This window comes from Pyrus communis, chromosome 2, assembly GCF_041283825.1.
Source record: "Pyrus communis isolate YQ-2024b chromosome 2, ASM4128382v1, whole genome shotgun sequence".
Classification (NCBI taxonomy): Eukaryota; Viridiplantae; Streptophyta; class Magnoliopsida; order Rosales; family Rosaceae; genus Pyrus; species Pyrus communis.
Genome location: NC_142566.1, coordinates 25,627,744 through 25,646,233, shown reverse-complemented (window position 1 = coordinate 25,646,233; position 18,490 = coordinate 25,627,744). Strand labels below are relative to the sequence as shown.

The 18,490-nt window shown below is 36.3% G+C and overlaps 1 protein-coding gene and 1 pseudogene across 1 annotated transcript; both read left to right on the top strand.

Moving 5' to 3' along the window:
- Positions 1-8,355, top strand: LOC148698822 (uncharacterized; annotated as a pseudogene).
- Positions 8,356-9,155: 800 nt separating this feature from the next.
- Positions 9,156-11,092, top strand: LOC137748920 (protein DETOXIFICATION 51-like). The gene has a single exon (XM_068489113.2). The coding sequence runs from the start codon at positions 9,378-9,380 to the stop codon at positions 10,941-10,943; it is 1,566 nt and encodes a 521-aa protein (XP_068345214.2). The 5' UTR covers positions 9,156-9,377; the 3' UTR covers positions 10,944-11,092.
- Positions 11,093-18,490: the final 7,398 nt, after the last annotated feature.

Here is an 18,490-nt window from a genome sequence, read left to right as displayed (position 1 = left end):
ATGGACTGGTATACAACAGTTGGAGGAAGAAAAAGTTCAGTATAAATTACTTCTCGTGTTCATTAACATGTTCTTGTAGGATAAGAAGTTAAACAACAATAGAATATAATTTTTGGGCTATCCAGCTCTATGGTTTTGGAGATAAGATCATTGCCGGATCCTCTTTGTGAGAATTCCGAGGATCCTTAAATCCTATATTTTCATCATACATCATGCGATCAGAAATCATTTTAAATTGAACACAAACAGTACCTATGAAAAATGACCACACGATGTACGATGAACGGACAGGATTAAAGGATCCTTGAGATCCTCACAAAGAGGATCCTATCTCATCGTTTGTACAAGGCATAGAATCTTAGTCTCTTCATTAGCTTACAGAATTAAACCCTTAATTTGTCTCAGCTTTCACTCTTTAGCGAGTAGGACGTATACTCATCTCTCCGGTAAACACTCATCATACGAGCAATAACGTACGTGATGGGTAGTTGTGAGAATATACAAGACGTCTAAGTCGATGCAGTGCAGCCTAAGTTTTTCTTTCTTTCTTTAAGATAGTAACAGTAAATATGTTTACGGTGATTTTATATGTTAGTTGTTCGATTGAGCACTTTTCATTTTATGATGCGAAACTTTGTGATCAAAAGAATTAGATAAGAAATGTAGTAATTGGCTACTAGTAGAAATAACCTTGGGCTGGAATGGGAAGTCATGCTGCAAGCAAGCTATCAACTAAAATGGCAATAATTTATTTATTTAAAGCTATCAAAAGACCCCTTTATGGCAGATTCAGGATTGTGGGGAATCCCAGAATTAAAAGGCCAAGTTTTCTAGATTGAAACAGAGCGCGAAGCGCACAAAAAAAAAAAAAATCAGTTTTTCACTAATTAAGGAATTTCTTCAAAAATTTGGTCGGCTTGTTGTAGTTGTTAATCAAACCATGTTGCAGAATGTGATGAGTGATATCGACATATGCCAAAACAATCTGATGAGTGTATTGAGTGAATTTGTCAAGTGATGTCGACGCAACCTGTCGAGATATGTTTGACAAGTATTACATCAAAAACTTGGTGGACACAAAAAGAACTCGTCCCAAACATTCGTAAGGTTCTCAGAAGACCTTCACATGTATATTTTCTGAGCTTCGAATATTTCTAGGATCACCTTGGTCACAATGTACATCCACCAATTTAAACAAGAAACAACGCTACTCTAGCTAAGTACTATACGTCCGTACTGCGCTCTAGGGTTTTTACCAACTCATGCAAAGCAGAGTATTTTATAAATTTGATGCCACTGAGAGTATACTGGTCATGTGCCTCCATGATCGTTATATACATATATATATATATATATGTATATGTGTGTGTGTGTGTATATATATCTAGTGGCTAGGAAATATATGCTATATTGCTTACACACTAGGTAGCTGCCGCTCACCACCCAATAAAGATGCCCCACTAGGGTTTCTGATGTGTGTGACGAGGGACCTACTCACAATCCAACCAATAAGAACCAAGATATTCCCTAGCACAGACGCTTCTACTGTCACTGTTCAACACCTGTGTCTTTCCCAGTTTCCCTCATCTCTTTATCATTTTCTAGTTTATTAATTTTTAATTAATCCTTTGGAAAAAAAAAAAAAAAGATGAATTAACTAATCCTCTACGATCTTCAGTCTTTGTTTAATGCAAACCTAGGCAGAAAGGAACCATACATACTTTGTGCAATTGGAGTTGCATTGTAATTGTAAACTATGAGTATCTAATATGCATTCTTATGCCTAACTTATCATTGATAACGAAGTTCATTCTCATCTACAAGTAGCTTATTACTTACCAACAACATGCCTAACAAAAGGTTTAGATATATAAATTGTATAAAATTTCTGATTAATTGTTAAAATTTTAAAAGAGAGAACACACAATATATATTTTTAGTACGATGAATCACTTGCTTGATGGATGATGTTCATCTACTCATCTTTTAAGGGTGGTGCTATCCGCACAAATATTTACCTCTCACACACCTCTGGTAATTTTCGGCCATCGAATCGAATGAATTGAAGAAGATTAAGAAACAAAAATTAACAAATGTGCGTGGGAGGTAAAAATGGGTGTATAAATAGCACTATCCATCTTATAATACATCTTATATTTACTAATATTTAACCTTAAAAAATAAATTATTTGCTCATTCATATCATGGCATGTGAAGGTGCACAAATTTATGAGTACAGTAAAGTATGACACACAATGCAGAATTTAACGATTGAATATTGCGTTGAAAATTGAAACATCCAAAAAAATATATATAAATGGTGAATCTAAACCACTTAGAATTCATTTTATAGATACATTAACTGATGTGTATTATAAGGACTCAGTGAAGAGAGTTAGGGCACACACAAATTAAATGTCTCTGTTGGCAAGAAGTGGTGCACCGAGCACCGAAAAGGGGGAAGATGATGTCAGATAACTGGGTTGGAAATGTGTGTGTCATATTCACCACAAGCCACAACCTAGCACAAGGTAGCTATCTCATCACTAGCTCTCTCTCGATCTCTCATCATCTGATTCTGAGCCACCCAGCCAGCACACCCTACCTTCACTATACTGTTTCTCCTATTTTCCTACTCCATATATCTGTCTATTTATCCATATCGATATATATCTTCAAGATTAATAAACATAAAACGCAAAAGCATTCATAGAAAACGACGATAACGCTAGTCAATTGCGCACAACTCAACAAGACAGTGAGTGAAAGCTATACGAGAGATAGTTGCATGCACAACACAGAGGTAACAGGCTTATATTTTTTTGATAAATTAAATATGCATGTATAGTAATAATAATGATGCACTTTCGATAATTGATAATTGAAGGCATTTCTGTCTCCTTCCATCTGTTTGTGGAAACCCAGTGAGATGCTCATGTGCTACGTCTCCCGGCCCCCATCCATCAGGCACGTATAATTTTGCCTTTCAACCTCACAAACCCGTTGACCTAGCTTGTAATTATACATGCTTATATATTCATAAATATATCTTTCTTTCTTTCATAAACAACTCAATTATTTATTCACTTACCGCTCAACTATCGATCATACAATTTCATAACACTACAAGAAAACTTGACGATAGCCACTCAATCAATAATACTCATAGCAGAATGACCTTATTTAATGAGGGTTTCATTTTCTTTTAAGCTAGGGAAATTCATTAAAATATGACGCCATGCTACTTGAGTCTTGAGAAAATCAAAGTACGTAACGAAGTGACTAAAACTAAAAGACTATTAGTAAACTGGAAAAAATCTCTTTGTTTAAGGATAACAAGATATAGTAAATTTTATAACTAAAGGTGTGATGATCATTTTAAAGTAGAGTAACATCCCATCCCATTAGTAGATAGAAGTGAGCTTTTTTTTTTATTTTTTATTTTTTACAAGAAGTGATAGTGATTTCATTAACAAACAAGAACAAGTACAAGACTTATCACGTGGATACATTTTTTTAGTGACCAATTCAATTAACTAATGATAATTCGTATGAAACAAGCATAAAAATAATCTTCTAATTGGCTACCACAAGTACTACCATACTAGCACTACCATAGATGAAAGTGAATTACACGGTTGACAACAATTCACTCTCACGACATAACTCCTTTTTTTTCCTTATGTAGAGAAGTAATTTGAGATAAGACTTTGGAGGAGCAACGTTGTTGATCGGGAAAAGGGATTCAACAGCTAAAATTATTATAATTTTTAAAGTAAGCTCTTATTTGTAATCGTTAGAACAAATTTCGACAGTTTGGATCTCCAAACTTAATTTATTAGGAGAAAGGGATCCGTCCATCGACAGCATTTTTGGCAGTAAAATGAAGGCGATGCTTTTGCTGTCGTTTAGAAGCCTGACCCTCTTTCGTGTCAATTCAGAAAGTCCAGTCGCCCAATCAGATCATCCAAACGGCAACAAGGCCCACCCACCGGCCTATACCCCCATTCCCTGTCCTCCTCCTCCTCCGCCTCCTATTCTACTCTCTCTCTCTCTCTCTCTCTCTCTCTCTCTCTCTCTCTCTCTATATATATATATATATATATATATATATATCCCGATTTATCGATGTATCAATTTTTCAATTTTGTTTGCTGCAGAAAATTCAACTGAAAATCCATAGAGTTTATGTGATCGATCGACCCTCCAAGTAGTGCAAGTGTGAGTGAGAGTGACCTCACGTCTCACTCCTCCAATGACTTTTGATGCAAGCGGATTAATCAAAATCAATCAACCAAGCAACCGCTCGCAATTTATGTGCCTCAAAAATTGTGGCTAGAGATATTTTTGTTCGAGACTATGCATGACAATTCCTAAGAAGCGTGTGCTTCCAATCAAAGTTCTCATGACACGATGATAGCTATTAGCTAGGTTGACAACTATACACTGATTAACTTAATTATGGCTTAATTAAATTTTTACTAAATATTTGTAATACGTAATACATTATATGTTTTATATCACGTATCATGCATATATTAGTAAGATGATAAAATTGTTATTGGTACTTTAAAAAACTATTATGCACTTAAATTTGCAAACATATTATATGACTTTGTATCTTCAAAATGTGCTGATAACACTGTTTAGCTGTGGGAGGCAGATTGTATGCCCTCCTGTTTGGGTGCCCTTCCCATCTGCGGTCACGGTTAAGTCACGTCAACATTTTATATTCCTATTGTTTTTTGTCTTATTATCTCTATAAAAAAATCAATATAAAATATTGACGTGGCTTAACCGTGACTGCACAAAATAGAAGGGGATAGGAAGGGCACCCAAACAGGAGGGCAGACAATCTGCCTCCTTAGGTGTGTATGAATACAAATAAGAACAAGTTCTCCCACAACAAAAACTTTAGCCATTATCTCTATGGACCATATCATGAAGTCCATGTCATTGTGCCGATGTGATAAGCTTACTTATTAAAACAAGAGAAAATCTTGGGTAAGGCTGCCGCATGGCTCATCATACTCATATTTAAGAGTTTCATGTGCGTTATAAGTGCATTGTTTCATACGACAACCTTGCTTAAGACTTTGTTGCAATTTCTCTAAACGTTTCCACTAAATAGTAGAAAACCATTGATATTGAAAAAAAATTCTTTTACTTGGTGAGAATATATGAGTGTGCTTGGAAACAATATGTATACACAGAAGTTCCTTTCTTGGTTGCATTATATTGGCATTGCATCCTTGGGCTCCCGTGAGAAGAGGGGAGTGTGGTCGAATCACTGGGATTTGAAGAAAAGCACAAATTAAACATATCATCGTGAGAGAAAATCACCAGAACAATCTCCCTGTTTAAAATTTTACTCATTGGAAATTGAATCCTCTGCCCTGCACCAATAAATTCTGACAATCTGACGTCTCTTTTTCAAACCACATAAACTACTAAACCCTAAACAATCGTTACCACATTCTCCTTCTAAATAATAAAATATCGATCCAATTAAATGCATAGTTTTGGGATGAATGAAACTTAGAGAGTTAAACTATTAAACAAAAAGATGCTGAGAGAGATTATTTCAAAGTGAGATTTTTTATAGAGTTTGTGTCATTTCACAGCTTAACGTCAAGATGTGCCAATATTATAAAATATTATACCAAAAGTATAAGGTGACAGAAAATCGATGTAGAGTCTCACTTTTGAGATAATCTCCTTAGCATTTCTTGTTAAACAAATCAGCCAATTCCCGTGTCAATAATTGTTTGTTAACTTGCTCATGATTGGTATTATATAAATGGTTCCTTGTTTGTTAACTTGCCTATGATTTTATTTATTTGGTTGGGATATTCTATATAATGTCTCAAAATGGAAGTGGAAGAAGAAGGGGAGAATAAATGTAAGTGGACGAAGAGAAGGACAAAATGGAAATGGAATAAAAGGAAGAAGAACAAATTGAAGAAGAAGCTGATGATGAAGGAATTGAGGAAGAAGAACTTTATGAAATTATTGGGTATTTATTGATGGCAATTTAAGCTGTAGTCTACGTACTAAAGGAGTTTATAATCACAACTAGACAACTTATTGAACATCCTTTAAATCGATGACAAATTACTATGTAAGGATACAATTATACATATAAAGTATTGAAAGAGACTGTCCAGAGGATTTTCGGCAAAGGTATAGAATGTATCACGTTGTGTTTATGAAGCTATGCACTATTGTTAGAGACAAAACACTCTTATGAGATACAAGATTCATTTGCGTAGAAGAAATGCTTGCAACATCTTTTATCATTGTCGGCCACAATAATAGATATTGTCTAATACGTGATACATTTGGCCCATCACATTAGACTATTAGTAGAAATTTAAAAAAGTTTTGAAGGCCTTGAACACAATAGCACCGAAAATGATGTTCGAGTTTGGACTAGCAGTGCCATCTAAAATAAGGAAAAGTGTGAGGTTTTATCCTTACTTGAAGGTACGTATGGTCTTTATTTTCTAATTTTTGTTTTGTATCTTCTAATTTATTCCAAAAGATAAACTTAATAACACTCTTTCAAGATTGTATTAATTAGAACTATTGATACCACACATATCCCAACATCAGTGTCTGAAAGCAATGCATACAGTTATCGTAATCATAAAGGAATCATATCTCAAAATGTATTAGCCTCTTGTAACTTAATTTGATTTGAAATTCATATACGTTCTTACTGGGCGGGAAAGATCAACTCATGATTCAAGAATACTAAATGATGCTTTGACAAGGAGGAATGAACTTAAAAGTGCCACAAGGTGTCAAATTATCTTTTATTTTATTTTAGGATAAATTACACAGAATTACCTCAACTATTGGGTCATTAATAGTTTCATACCTTGTATTTAAAAAGTTTCAATGTTATACCTCATCTACGAATTTGTTACAATTTCATACATTCCGTCAATTATCTGTCAATTCCTCTGTTAAAATGCTAACATGGCTTGAGGCGGGACCCATTTTCTATTAAAAAATTAATTAAATATTAAATAATTATAAATAATTAAAATAAAAAACCCAAAAATCCCAAACCCATATCCCCTTCCCCTGAAACCCCCTATTCCCTTCCCATCTTCCTCATCGGTTCCTTCCCCCCCCCCCCCCCCGGCCCCCAAAACCTTCCTTCCAAGCCCAGAATCCCTTCCCCACCTCCCTTGCAACCCCCTCACCCCTCTCTCGAGTCTCCCAACCACCTCCCTCTCCTCCACTCTCTTCACCTCCCCTCCCATTCAAAACTTAAAATTAAAAAAAAAAAAAAAAAAGAAAAAAAAAACAACAACAACAACAGCAACTAGTTGAGGTGGTCCGACTTCGACGGGAAGGAAGGGTTAGGTGGGGTGCGACGATCTAGACAATCTGGGTTCAAATTTACTCTTTCTTTAAGTTTTGAATGGGAGGGGAGGTGAAGAGAGTGGAGGAGAGGGAGGTGGTTGGGAGGCTCGGGAAGGAGAAGAGGGGTGGGTGGGTTGCAAGGGAGTGGTTCTGGGCTTGGAATGAAGGTTTTGGGGGACGCGTGGGGGGGGGGGTGACCGACGGGGAAGATGGGAAGGGAATGAGGGGTTTCAGGGGGAAGGGGATCTAGGTTTGGGATTTTTAGGTTTTTTTTTTGCTTTTATTTTTTTTTGTTTAAATATTTTTTTAATAATTAATTACTTTTTTAATAGAAAATGGGTCCCGCTTCAAGCCACGTCAGCATTTTAACAGAGGAATTGACAAACAACTGATGGAAGCCATGAAATTGTAACAAATTCATAGATGAAGTATGACATTAAAACTTTTTAAAGACGAGGTATGAAACTGTTAATGATCCAATAGTTGAGGTAGTTATGTGTAATTTACCCTTTATTTTATTATTATTATAACAAATTTCTCATTAAGTAATTAAGTTGCATACTAAAATATATATTATCAGGAAATATTTTCATAGTAGAATGTGAATTTCCAAATAGACGCCATTTCTTAGCTCCTTATCGAGAAATCCGATATCATCTCCAAGAGTATGGTCGCCTAGGTCATGAGCCTAGAAACGAGAAAAAGTTGTTCAATCTTCGTTATGCTTTCTTAAGAAATGTTGTTCAGAGGTTATTTGGTATTTTTATACCACGATTCACAATTTTTAGGATTGTACCTCCATTTCCATATGCAACACAAGTGGAGCTAGTATTAGCTTGTGCAACAGTACACAATTTTCTTTGCAAGGAGTGTAGACCGGACGAATTTCCTGTTGTACTGGATGATGAACCTTCTACACCTCCATCATCGTCAGTTTTAGAAGGGGATCTTGAACAAAATTGTCAACCACAAGAATAACAACGAAATATTGCTAATGAATAGAGACATAATATAGCTTTGAACATGTAGAATGACAACAATGTGAATGAAGGATAATGAGTTGTGAATAATGCCAATGTTGTGACGGTTAGGAGCACCGTCTGAAGGTCGAGGGAGCTGCATGATTATCTTGTTTTCGTTGAAACTATCTATATACTTTTCTTAAAATTTGATTTATGTTATTGTATGTACTTGTATTGGCTTTGACTATAAGATATATGGTTGAAATCATCTATATTGTTTTTGTTTATACGCCCAGAATGATACAAGGTGGTTCTCGCAATCAAATGGTTTCTGAGTCAGTGATCTTTGTTTTGGTTGGTTAAATTATTTTAAAAAACAAAATCACAATTTAAATGAGAAAGGAAAATATATAATTGGTTGGTTCGTATTTCCATATGTATATTTCCTTTCAGATTGTGCACTGAGGAATAAATTCATTTTATGTTATAGAAGTCAACTAAATTCTAAGAATTCCATACAAAGATGTAAAAATATATAATAGAAATTCATGAAAGAAATTCATAGAAATCCGTAGAAATCTATAATAGAAATTCATATAAACGTGTCAAAATCCATATAGAATTGAAAATCTATTAATTTTTTATTTTAAATTTATCATTTACAAAAATATATTAAATTCTTTAAAATCCGAATGTACTACGCTTCCTAATTAAACTGGAGAGGCATGAAAAATGATAAACAAAGTTCAAACGCAAGTGAGATGAGAAGACGGAAACACCCCCTCCTCGTCCCCTCTATTTATACTTGTACATCCCTTGCATCTACGCCAAAAAACAACAATCCATCTATCCATCCCCCATTCATTTGAAGTCATTAGAGTGCTCTCTACGAGAGTATCTCCTTCTCTCTCCTCTCGTTTTCTCTATCTAAAAAAACAGAGCATCGTTCAAAAGACAGAAACAATAATCTTCACATACAAACGAAAAACATTTCTTTGTTTTTCATCGTTGAAGTTCTCTGTTGTTCATCAAACAATCATGTGTAATCCAAACACTTCATCAACAGCCAAGAAACCAGAGCATGGCCACCATCAACCGCCGCCGCCGCAGGCCCACTTGTTCTTAGACTTCTTATCCGTACCCGAAGCTCCAACGCCGCAGCCCCACTTGTTACTAGACATAGTCAGCGAGACCAAGTCCTTGTTCCAGCTCGCCTTCCCAATCATCCTCACCGCCCTCATTGTCTACTCCCGCTCGATCCTCTCCATGCTCTTCCTCGGCCACCTTGGCGAGCTTGAGCTCGCTGCTGGGTCCCTTGCCATCGCCTTCGCCAACATCACCGGCTACTCCGTCCTATCCGGACTAGCCCTTGGCATGGAGCCTCTCTGTTCCCAAGCCTTTGGAGCCCAACGTCCGAAGCTCCTCTCCTTAACCCTCCACCGCTCCGTCATCTTCCTCGCCGTCGCTTCTCTACCCATTTCGCTCCTCTGGGTCAGCATGTCATCAATCCTACTGTACCTCCGTCAGGACCCGGATATCACCGCCGTGGCCCACACCTATCTCATGTTCTCCCTCCCTGACCTCTTCACCAACTCCCTCATTCACCCAATCCGCATTTACCTTCGGGCCCAGGGAATCACCCATCCGCTCACGTTAGCATCCTTCGCTGGGGCGCTCTTTCACCTCCCGATGAACCTCTTGTTAGTCACTCGGCTCCAGCTCGGCGTGGCCGGCGTCGCAGCGGCTTCCGCCGCTTCCAATCTATTTGTTTTACTGGCTCTCGTTTCGTACGTGTGGACCACGGGGATCCACGTGCCGACGTGGACGAAGCCAACCAGCGAGTGCCTCAGAGGCTGGAAGCCGCTGCTTCGGCTCGCCGCGCCGAGCTGCGTTTCCGTGTGCTTGGAGTGGTGGTGGTATGAGATCATGATCGTCCTGTGTGGGCTCCTCGTGGACCCCAGAGCAACCGTCGCCTCGATGGGCGTGCTCATCCAAACGACGGCGTTGATTTACGTGTTCCCATCCTCCTTGAGCTTCGCGGTCTCGACCCGGGTCGGGAACGAGCTCGGAGCAAACCGGCCGCACAAGGCGAAATTATCCTCTGCGGTCTCGATCATGATTGCGTTCTTGATGGGCTTATCCGCGACGAGTTTCGCGTCAGGGATGCGGGGGAGCTGGGCGCGGATGTTCACAAGCGACGCGGAGATCGTGCGGCTGACGTCGGCGGCGCTGCCCATCCTAGGGCTGTGCGAGCTTGGCAACTGCCCCCAGACAGTGGCGTGTGGCGTCCTCAGAGGTAGCGCGCGCCCGTCCACCGCTGCTAACGTGAACCTCAGCGCGTTCTATCTCGTAGGCATGCCAGTGGCCGTCGGACTCGGGTTCTGGGCTGGAATCGGGTTTTGCGGATTATGGGTCGGGTTGCTGTCAGCCCAGATTTGTTGTGCTGGGCTGATGTTGTATGCGGTTGGGACCACAGACTGGGATCTCCAAGCTAAGAGGGCCCACTCGCTAACGTGCGCTGGTAGTGAAATCACATTACCCGATTGTAAGGTTGTAGAGGAACGGCAGCCGTTGGTTATTACTACGGTGCCTCCTTCTCCATGATTCAAAAATTCCAGATTAGATGCAATTTTTGCCACAAGTTTTTTTTATATAATTATTTTTTTTTTCTGTGAATTTTTATTTTATTAATTGTTTGGTCTAGATATTGGGATTCTCAAAAATAAATAATCAACAACTTTGTTCTCTCTTAATTATGTGTGGATGCCGAGTGGATTTTGCTTTTTATTCTAAGTAATGCTAAAGAGGTTAATTGCTTAAATTAAATTTTGATTTATAACGTGATTGTTGATAATTAAATTAGCTTTGATTTGATTAACAAAAATCAAAACAAAAGCTTTGAAGATAAAGTACTCCCATTATATTACGGATAGTGCTATCCACACATTTATTTTTATATTTCATACATCCTTCTCAGTTTCAGTCATCGGATCGAATGATAAAGTAGATCAATAACAAAAATTAATAAGGATGTGTGAAGTCAGCTTTCTATGCAGGAGACAGAGAAATGTAAATTCTTAATACGAAACCAACATTAACAAAATAAAGTCTAAAAATACGATTAATCTGTAGAGATCAGCATGACAGTCGGTTGATCCCCTTATTAAAATATATCTGTGTAATTTAGAATGGTTTAAAATATTAGGTCGTAAAGGGGCTACCGAATAATCATATTGTTTTGTAGTTGTGCGTGACTCAAATGTTTGGTGTGGTGGAGAGAGCAATTTGTGTTTTTACTTTGACTTTTTTGATTAAATTTAAGCTGATAGTTTTGACAGAGACAAGGGAGTACAGTGAAGACTGGTAAGTGTTTTGGCCAATTGCGAAATGTCTCAGAAATTCGGACATGTTCGATCTTTTCCTTTCATGTGCATATTCGTTGGGTGGACAAGGGCCTTACGAAAGTATCCGATTAGGTTACATCGAATGAGATTTTAACACGTGGTGGCGGGTTGTCTAAACAATGTCCTGTTAATGGACGTTTGACCCTATCGATTTCTCTCAGGTTGGTCCCCAGGTTAAAAATCCCCAACTAAAACATTTGAGTTGGATATCATTCATCATATTCATCATAGCTGGATATTATATGTTGCCAGTCATGCTAGTTTTGATGAATCAAAGTATACATTGTCAATGGTGGGACAAGATTTTGGACGCGACTCAGATGTCATTATAGCGGTATCTTGAGTTTAGTGTCTTGGGAGCACGGCTTAGTTTATCGAGTGTTATAATACAAATGGTTGGATTCTTTAAGAAAAAAACTTGAATTATGGCACTTGGTATACTGAACCGTAATCTCAATATACAAAAAAATTTCTCGAATTGATGATATTGTAGACTCTTAGTATTTGAGAAAAATAAAATGCATAAAAATGTATTCTATTTAAATATGAAATACCGTCATAACACTATCTCGTTGTTAGTAGGTTTTCCTCTCTCGAGAGTGAAGAGTGGTAGTAGGAGTACTAGAATAACTTGGAATTCATTTGGTGAAGAAACATGCATGCTCAAAAAAGGAAATGAATTAAATAAAGGGAACTTTCATGAAAAGGGTTTGGACTCAGTTTATTTTAACCAAAAATCATATTATAACTTTATTTAATGAAAAAGAATTAAATTTTAATGAAAAATCCTTAAATTTTAATAAAAAGGACAAAAGAACTTAAATTTTAATGAAAATGACACAATTAAAATAAATAAATAAACAAAAAAACTTGACGCGCGAGACCTGTACACTGTTTATGAAACTGAACACTATTTATGAAACTAAATTTTCATAAATAGTGTCTAGTTCTTGGTCATGTTTCATAAATAGTGTCCAGTTATTGGATCCAGTTTCCTAAATAATGTATAGTAATTGATACAGTTTTATAAATAATGTCTCTTTCTTGGTCCTGTTTCATAAATAGTATCTATTTATTGGTCCACTTTCATAAATAGTGCCTAATTCTTGGTCATGTTTCATAAATATTGTCTAGTTCTTACTCTAGTTTCATAAATAGTGTATAGTCCAGTTTCATAAATAGTTTCCACCTATTGGTTTAGTTTTAGAAATAATGCCTAATTCTTGTTTTCATTTCATAAATATTGTTTACTTATTAGTCCAGTTTCATAAATAGTGTCTACTTATTGATTTAGTTTCATAAATAGTGTCTACTTATTGTTGAAGTTTTATAAATAGTGTTTAATTCTTGTTTTAGTTTCATAGGTTTGAAACTTAGATCCTTTTTGGTCCTGTAAAAGCACCCATTGCGCCGAAAACGATGAACCCAGAAGTGACTATTTAGATCAAAATCTTAAGAAGATTATGTCTCAGTAATTTTATTTAAAAAGCTATTTTCAAATACCAAATTAAAATTTCGTCACATTTTTTACATACCTACAATAATAAATGTAGCTCTCCATCCAATTTCTTGAGTTTGGGTGTCATGTTGGAGAAATTTTTCCTTGTGTCCGTAACACAAATGGTATACCACGTGTTCTTATGTAAGTGGTGGAAGGTTTTATTTTTTATGTTATTAATTTTTTAACACAAGAATTTCACAACTTGTATAGAGTTTACCACCCCATGTTTCGGGCACATTGAAAAGTTTCTCGGCATCAAAACTACTATTGGGAAACAACACCACAAATGTAAAATTGGGGAATGTAATTCAATTTGAAGTATTTTTCTTATTCTAAGCAAAAAGAAATAGAAAAAAAAAAAAAAAACTATTAATGTAGCTGACAATGGGTAGCCGCCAATGGTAGAAAAAGGTGGGAGAAAAAGTGGAGTGTGGAAGGGAAGGGAAGGGGGGTACGCACCCGAGCGCAAGTTGGGTTTTTTTTTGTTTTTTAATTATTCTTTTGTCCTTATTATTAAATAAAGTTAGTAGGTAGTTTTTGATTAAAATGTAAAAATTTGAAGCCATTTTCATTCATTTTCTTTTAAATGAATGCATGCACTTCATACCGAAAGACAATGTTATTGTTTTGGTTAGGGCTTATTTGATAACCATTTCGCTTTCATCTTTTTAAAAATTGAAAACTCATTTAATAGCTATTTTTAATTATTAGTTTAAAAAAAATTGAAAACAAAAATTAAACCAAATTTTGTGTTTTTTTTTTTTTTTTCCGATTGGTATTCATTTTTTTAAATAGAAAAATCTAAATAAGTTTTCAATTTTCAAAAAAAGTGAAACAAAAACTAGAAACAAGATGTTTATCAAACAACCCTTGACTTAATATTCAATTATTTTCAACTATTCGAATATCAAATTATTACATATTTAAGATTTTTTGAGATCATACATCAAAGTATTTGATACGGTGCATGTGTTGGCCATGTAAACTAATTTTCGTTACGTTTATACTTTGATATATGATCCAAAAATTCTTGAACCTGAGTTTACTTAAATAACTTATAAGAAAATAAAAATTTACTTATAGTTTAATATGTGAGTTAAGCTAGGAAATCAAACTATTATATAGAATATCGTTGACCATTCGGATCCAAATACCATTTTGATAAGTTATGTTTTCAGTTTTTACACTCAAATTAATATTCCTAATCATGCTTGCTCACATATGGGAAGAATATGAACTACTACATTCATAGAGTTTTAGACGCAATAGTGTATTATCTGAAGACACGCTTTTGCGTTTCAGTTCATGCACATCTCCCTATCAAAGTGATAAGTACCATAGGAAACAAACGACCCGAATACGTAATATTAATAAGGTCATAATTTGTTACGTACAAAGTTAAAGCCTGCCTAAGATATGAGAGGTTGGTATTTTAAGTCCTTTTCTCATACATTAGTCTCAATTCGATATCAACCCTAGTTTAGGTTCATGGGCAGTTAATCTACTGATATTTTGCTTCCCAATAATAGCTAAGTTCAAATTTTTGCTCTCCCGGTAGTACATAAAATGCAATCATTGCAATTACAGTATACGTGATTAGAATTCGAATTTTTGCTCTCCTATTAGTATGTAAAATGCAATCATTGCAATTACAGTATACGTTATTAGATTGACATTGTCTCATAGTCCCATATTTGACTTATTTGGACAAAAACAGAGACGTTGCTATATACGTTCTCATGACATGTTCTGAATACATGGAATTTAGGTCCCTAAGATATGGATAAAAGGAAAAATGAAGCAAAGGGAAACAAACAATGGATATGTATGGTGCAGAAATCACACTGCTCATTAGAAAAGACGTCCACCACTGTGCTCTTTGGAAAAAAAGAGAGAGTGCGTTGTCTGTTATGAAGCAACATGCATACTCTATATGTGCAGAAGGTGCACGAGGGGGAATCAGCCCTTTCATGTCAGTTTTGTCAATGATCTCAGTGGGACTTCTTGTTTTCCTACGTACTCTATTGTCTTCTAATCCCCATTTTTTTCTGAAGCAGCTAGCTGTTTCTACAAGCAGTTAGCCTACCTTGTGTTCGACCAAACTCTGCTACTTCAATAGCTGACGTCCCCAGGCCAACTTTTTTTTTCAAGCCAAATCTGTGGGTTCCATGCCATCAAATCAATCAAAGAAACCAAAGCATTCTGGATTTCGATTATTAAAATATTTGCAAAGCCGGCCCTAAAGCAAAGTCAGATGAAGCAAAAGTCTCGGTTCTCCTAATCTTTGATTTTGAAAAATGGCTCCAACCGTCCAACGTTTCGGTTCGACTCCACATGGTTATACATTTAAAGTTCCATTCAGCCCTAATCTATATGGTTTTCAAATATCTTTTGTTAGTTGTACCTACGGTGAGTTAGATACTGTGTTCATCTTAATTCGACATGTTTTTATTGGAGTATTGGCTAGTTTCATGCACTAACCGTTTGGTTCGACTCTCCAAATGGAGAGAGTTGAAACCAATTTAATATACCTACACTCATTGTGTGTCTTAACCAAAATCTCATATCTTTTTAGTATAAAATATTGTTGTATATCAGAAAACAAATACTTGAGTTGAGTTTGATATTTGAGAGGTAGATACTTTGATTCTTAGTTCTTACCTACCTTGTTAGTCGCTAATAATTTTCTTCGTTGACATTGTATTAGTCAACACCGTTTTCAGGGCAAGAACATGCATAAATATCACATTATGACTGATTGGTTTATATAGAACAAATAGTACGTCATATACCCTCTGGGTACAATAAACATGTAAGATTTTGTCAAATGCATGACAATTCCATCGATCACAGCACGCCGCGTTAGGGATGCCATGGATCACACCATAGCTAAGATTATTTATGCAGTCTCCTATACTATTTGCACGACGAAATATATTTAGAAATATGTACTCTATGTGTTGTCAACATATTCTCTTTAATTTTGTTCTTAAATAATTAGAGAGACCTAACTTCTTATTTTGGTTCCTCAATTTCACCCCTGAAATTTACTGGTTATTAATTTGATCATTCCGTGATTGTGTCAAAATTTCTGTAAGTGCACTTAGGTGGGACCCACTGCACCAGACTAGGATCATCCATTATATCTGGATCCTCTGAATCACCCAATCTCACACTACTACAATATTAGCTTTAGGTGGCGGATATTAGAAAAATCCTGTCGGATAAATTATATCCGACACATCATTTAATTAGTGGCAAATATTAGAAAAAATATGTCGGTTATATCCAACATAAAGTGTCACATCCCGGCCCGGGGCGGACCACTTCCCGGGCCCACTCCACCACCGTAGCACGATATTGTCCGCTTTGGGCTTACCATTCCCTCACGGTTTTGTTTTTGGGAACTCACGAGCAACTTCCCAGTGGGTCACCCATCATGGGATTGCTCTAGCCCCCTTCTCGCTTAACTTCAGAGTTCCTACGGAACCCGAAGCCAGTGAGCTCCTAAAAGGCCTCGTGCTAGGTAGGGATGGGAATAAACATTTAAGGATCACTTCCCTGGGCGATGTGAGATGTTACAATCCACCCCCCTTAGGGGCCCGACGTCCTCGTCGGCACATTTCCGGCCAGGGATTGGCTCTGATACCAAATTGTCACATCCCGGCCCGGGGCGGACCACTTCCCGGGCCCACTCCACCACCGTAGCACAATATTGTCCGCTTTGGGCTTACCATTCCCTCACGGTTTTGTTTTTGGGAACTCACGAGCAACTTCCCAGTGGGTCACCCATCATGGGATTGCTCTAGCCCCCTTCTCGCTTAACTTCGGAGTTCCTACGGAACCCGAAACCAGTGAGTTCCCAAAAGGCCTCGTGCTAGGTAGGAATGGGAATAAACATTTAAGGATCATTTCCCTGGGCGATGTGGGATGTTACATAAAGTCCTAGCGGATATTTAGTGGTAGATATCAAAAAAATCATGTCGGTTAATCCTTTTTTTAAATATTTTCGATAGATTCTGACGGTTTTTAAGTTAATTGTGGCGGTTATAACCGACAGAAATTGACTATTTTATTATTTTACTTTCTGACAGTTATTATTTTAGTATTCTGGCGGTTATAACCGACATAATGAAAATTTTATTATTTTAAAATGTTATATTGATTAAAAATAAATAAATAAACACATATTTAAAATAAAAAAAATTCCACTCATAACCCTAAAGTCTAATGAACCCAATTCCCACGAGCCATAAATTTTCTAAGAGAATAATAACAACAGACTACAATCTGAAGCTTTATCGTTTTTGTAATAAGGATTATGCTCCCTCATAGGCAAGCAACAAGATACAAAGAAATTCAAACAATTTTTTTCAATGCGTCATAGAGCACATTGTCTGGCACATAAACACATATGAACATCTGGTGTACTCTATCATGTTTGATTTTATTATTTTTAAATGTTATATTGATTATAAATATACAAATAAACACATGTTTAAAAAAAAAAAAAAAATTTCACTCATGACCCTATCGGATATAACCGACATGAACAAAGCAAAATTTTGGATGGCCGCCAGAATAATCTCTGAATGTTTTTTTTTTTTTTTGCATTTTTTACACATGCTATCTCGGAGTATATACAAACATATTTGACGGTTGGATTGTTGAAACTAATTTCGTAGAATGCATATCCTATCAAATTGATAGATTTAACAAATACTTAAAAGTTAATGTTATACTTCCATTAAGTATAAAATAAGATTTATCCACTAGTGTAAATATTTTAAATTAAAGATCGATTTCATTCATTGCATTCTTATAAGATAGAGGAGTATAACTGCAAAAAATCATCAAAATCGAAGCTAAAATAGCCGTTAAATTGTGATTTTTCATTTATAACCATCGAAAACTTTTGTTCCGTTACCTAATCTCTGAATGTTGTTTTTTGTGATTTTTTATGCGATCTTGGAGTGTGTACAAACAAGTTTGACAGTTGGATCGTTGAAAAACGTTTCGTAAAATGCGTATCGCATCAAAACGGTAGATTAAACCAACACTTAGAGTTAATGTTATACTTCCCCATCAAGTATAAAATAAGATTTTGTGGTATCCACTAGTGTGAATATTTTAACTTGAAGATTGAATTTATTCAATGCATTCTTATAAGGTCGAGGAGTGTAGCTGTAAAAAATCATCAAAATTGGAGCTAAAATAACCGTTAACTTGTGATTTTTCGTTTATAA

What these genes read in the sequence shown, in the direction of transcription:
- LOC137748920 (XM_068489113.2), top strand. Translation starts at nt 9,378, where the DNA reads ATGTGTAATCCAAACACTTCATCAACAGCCAAGAAACCAGAGCATGGC.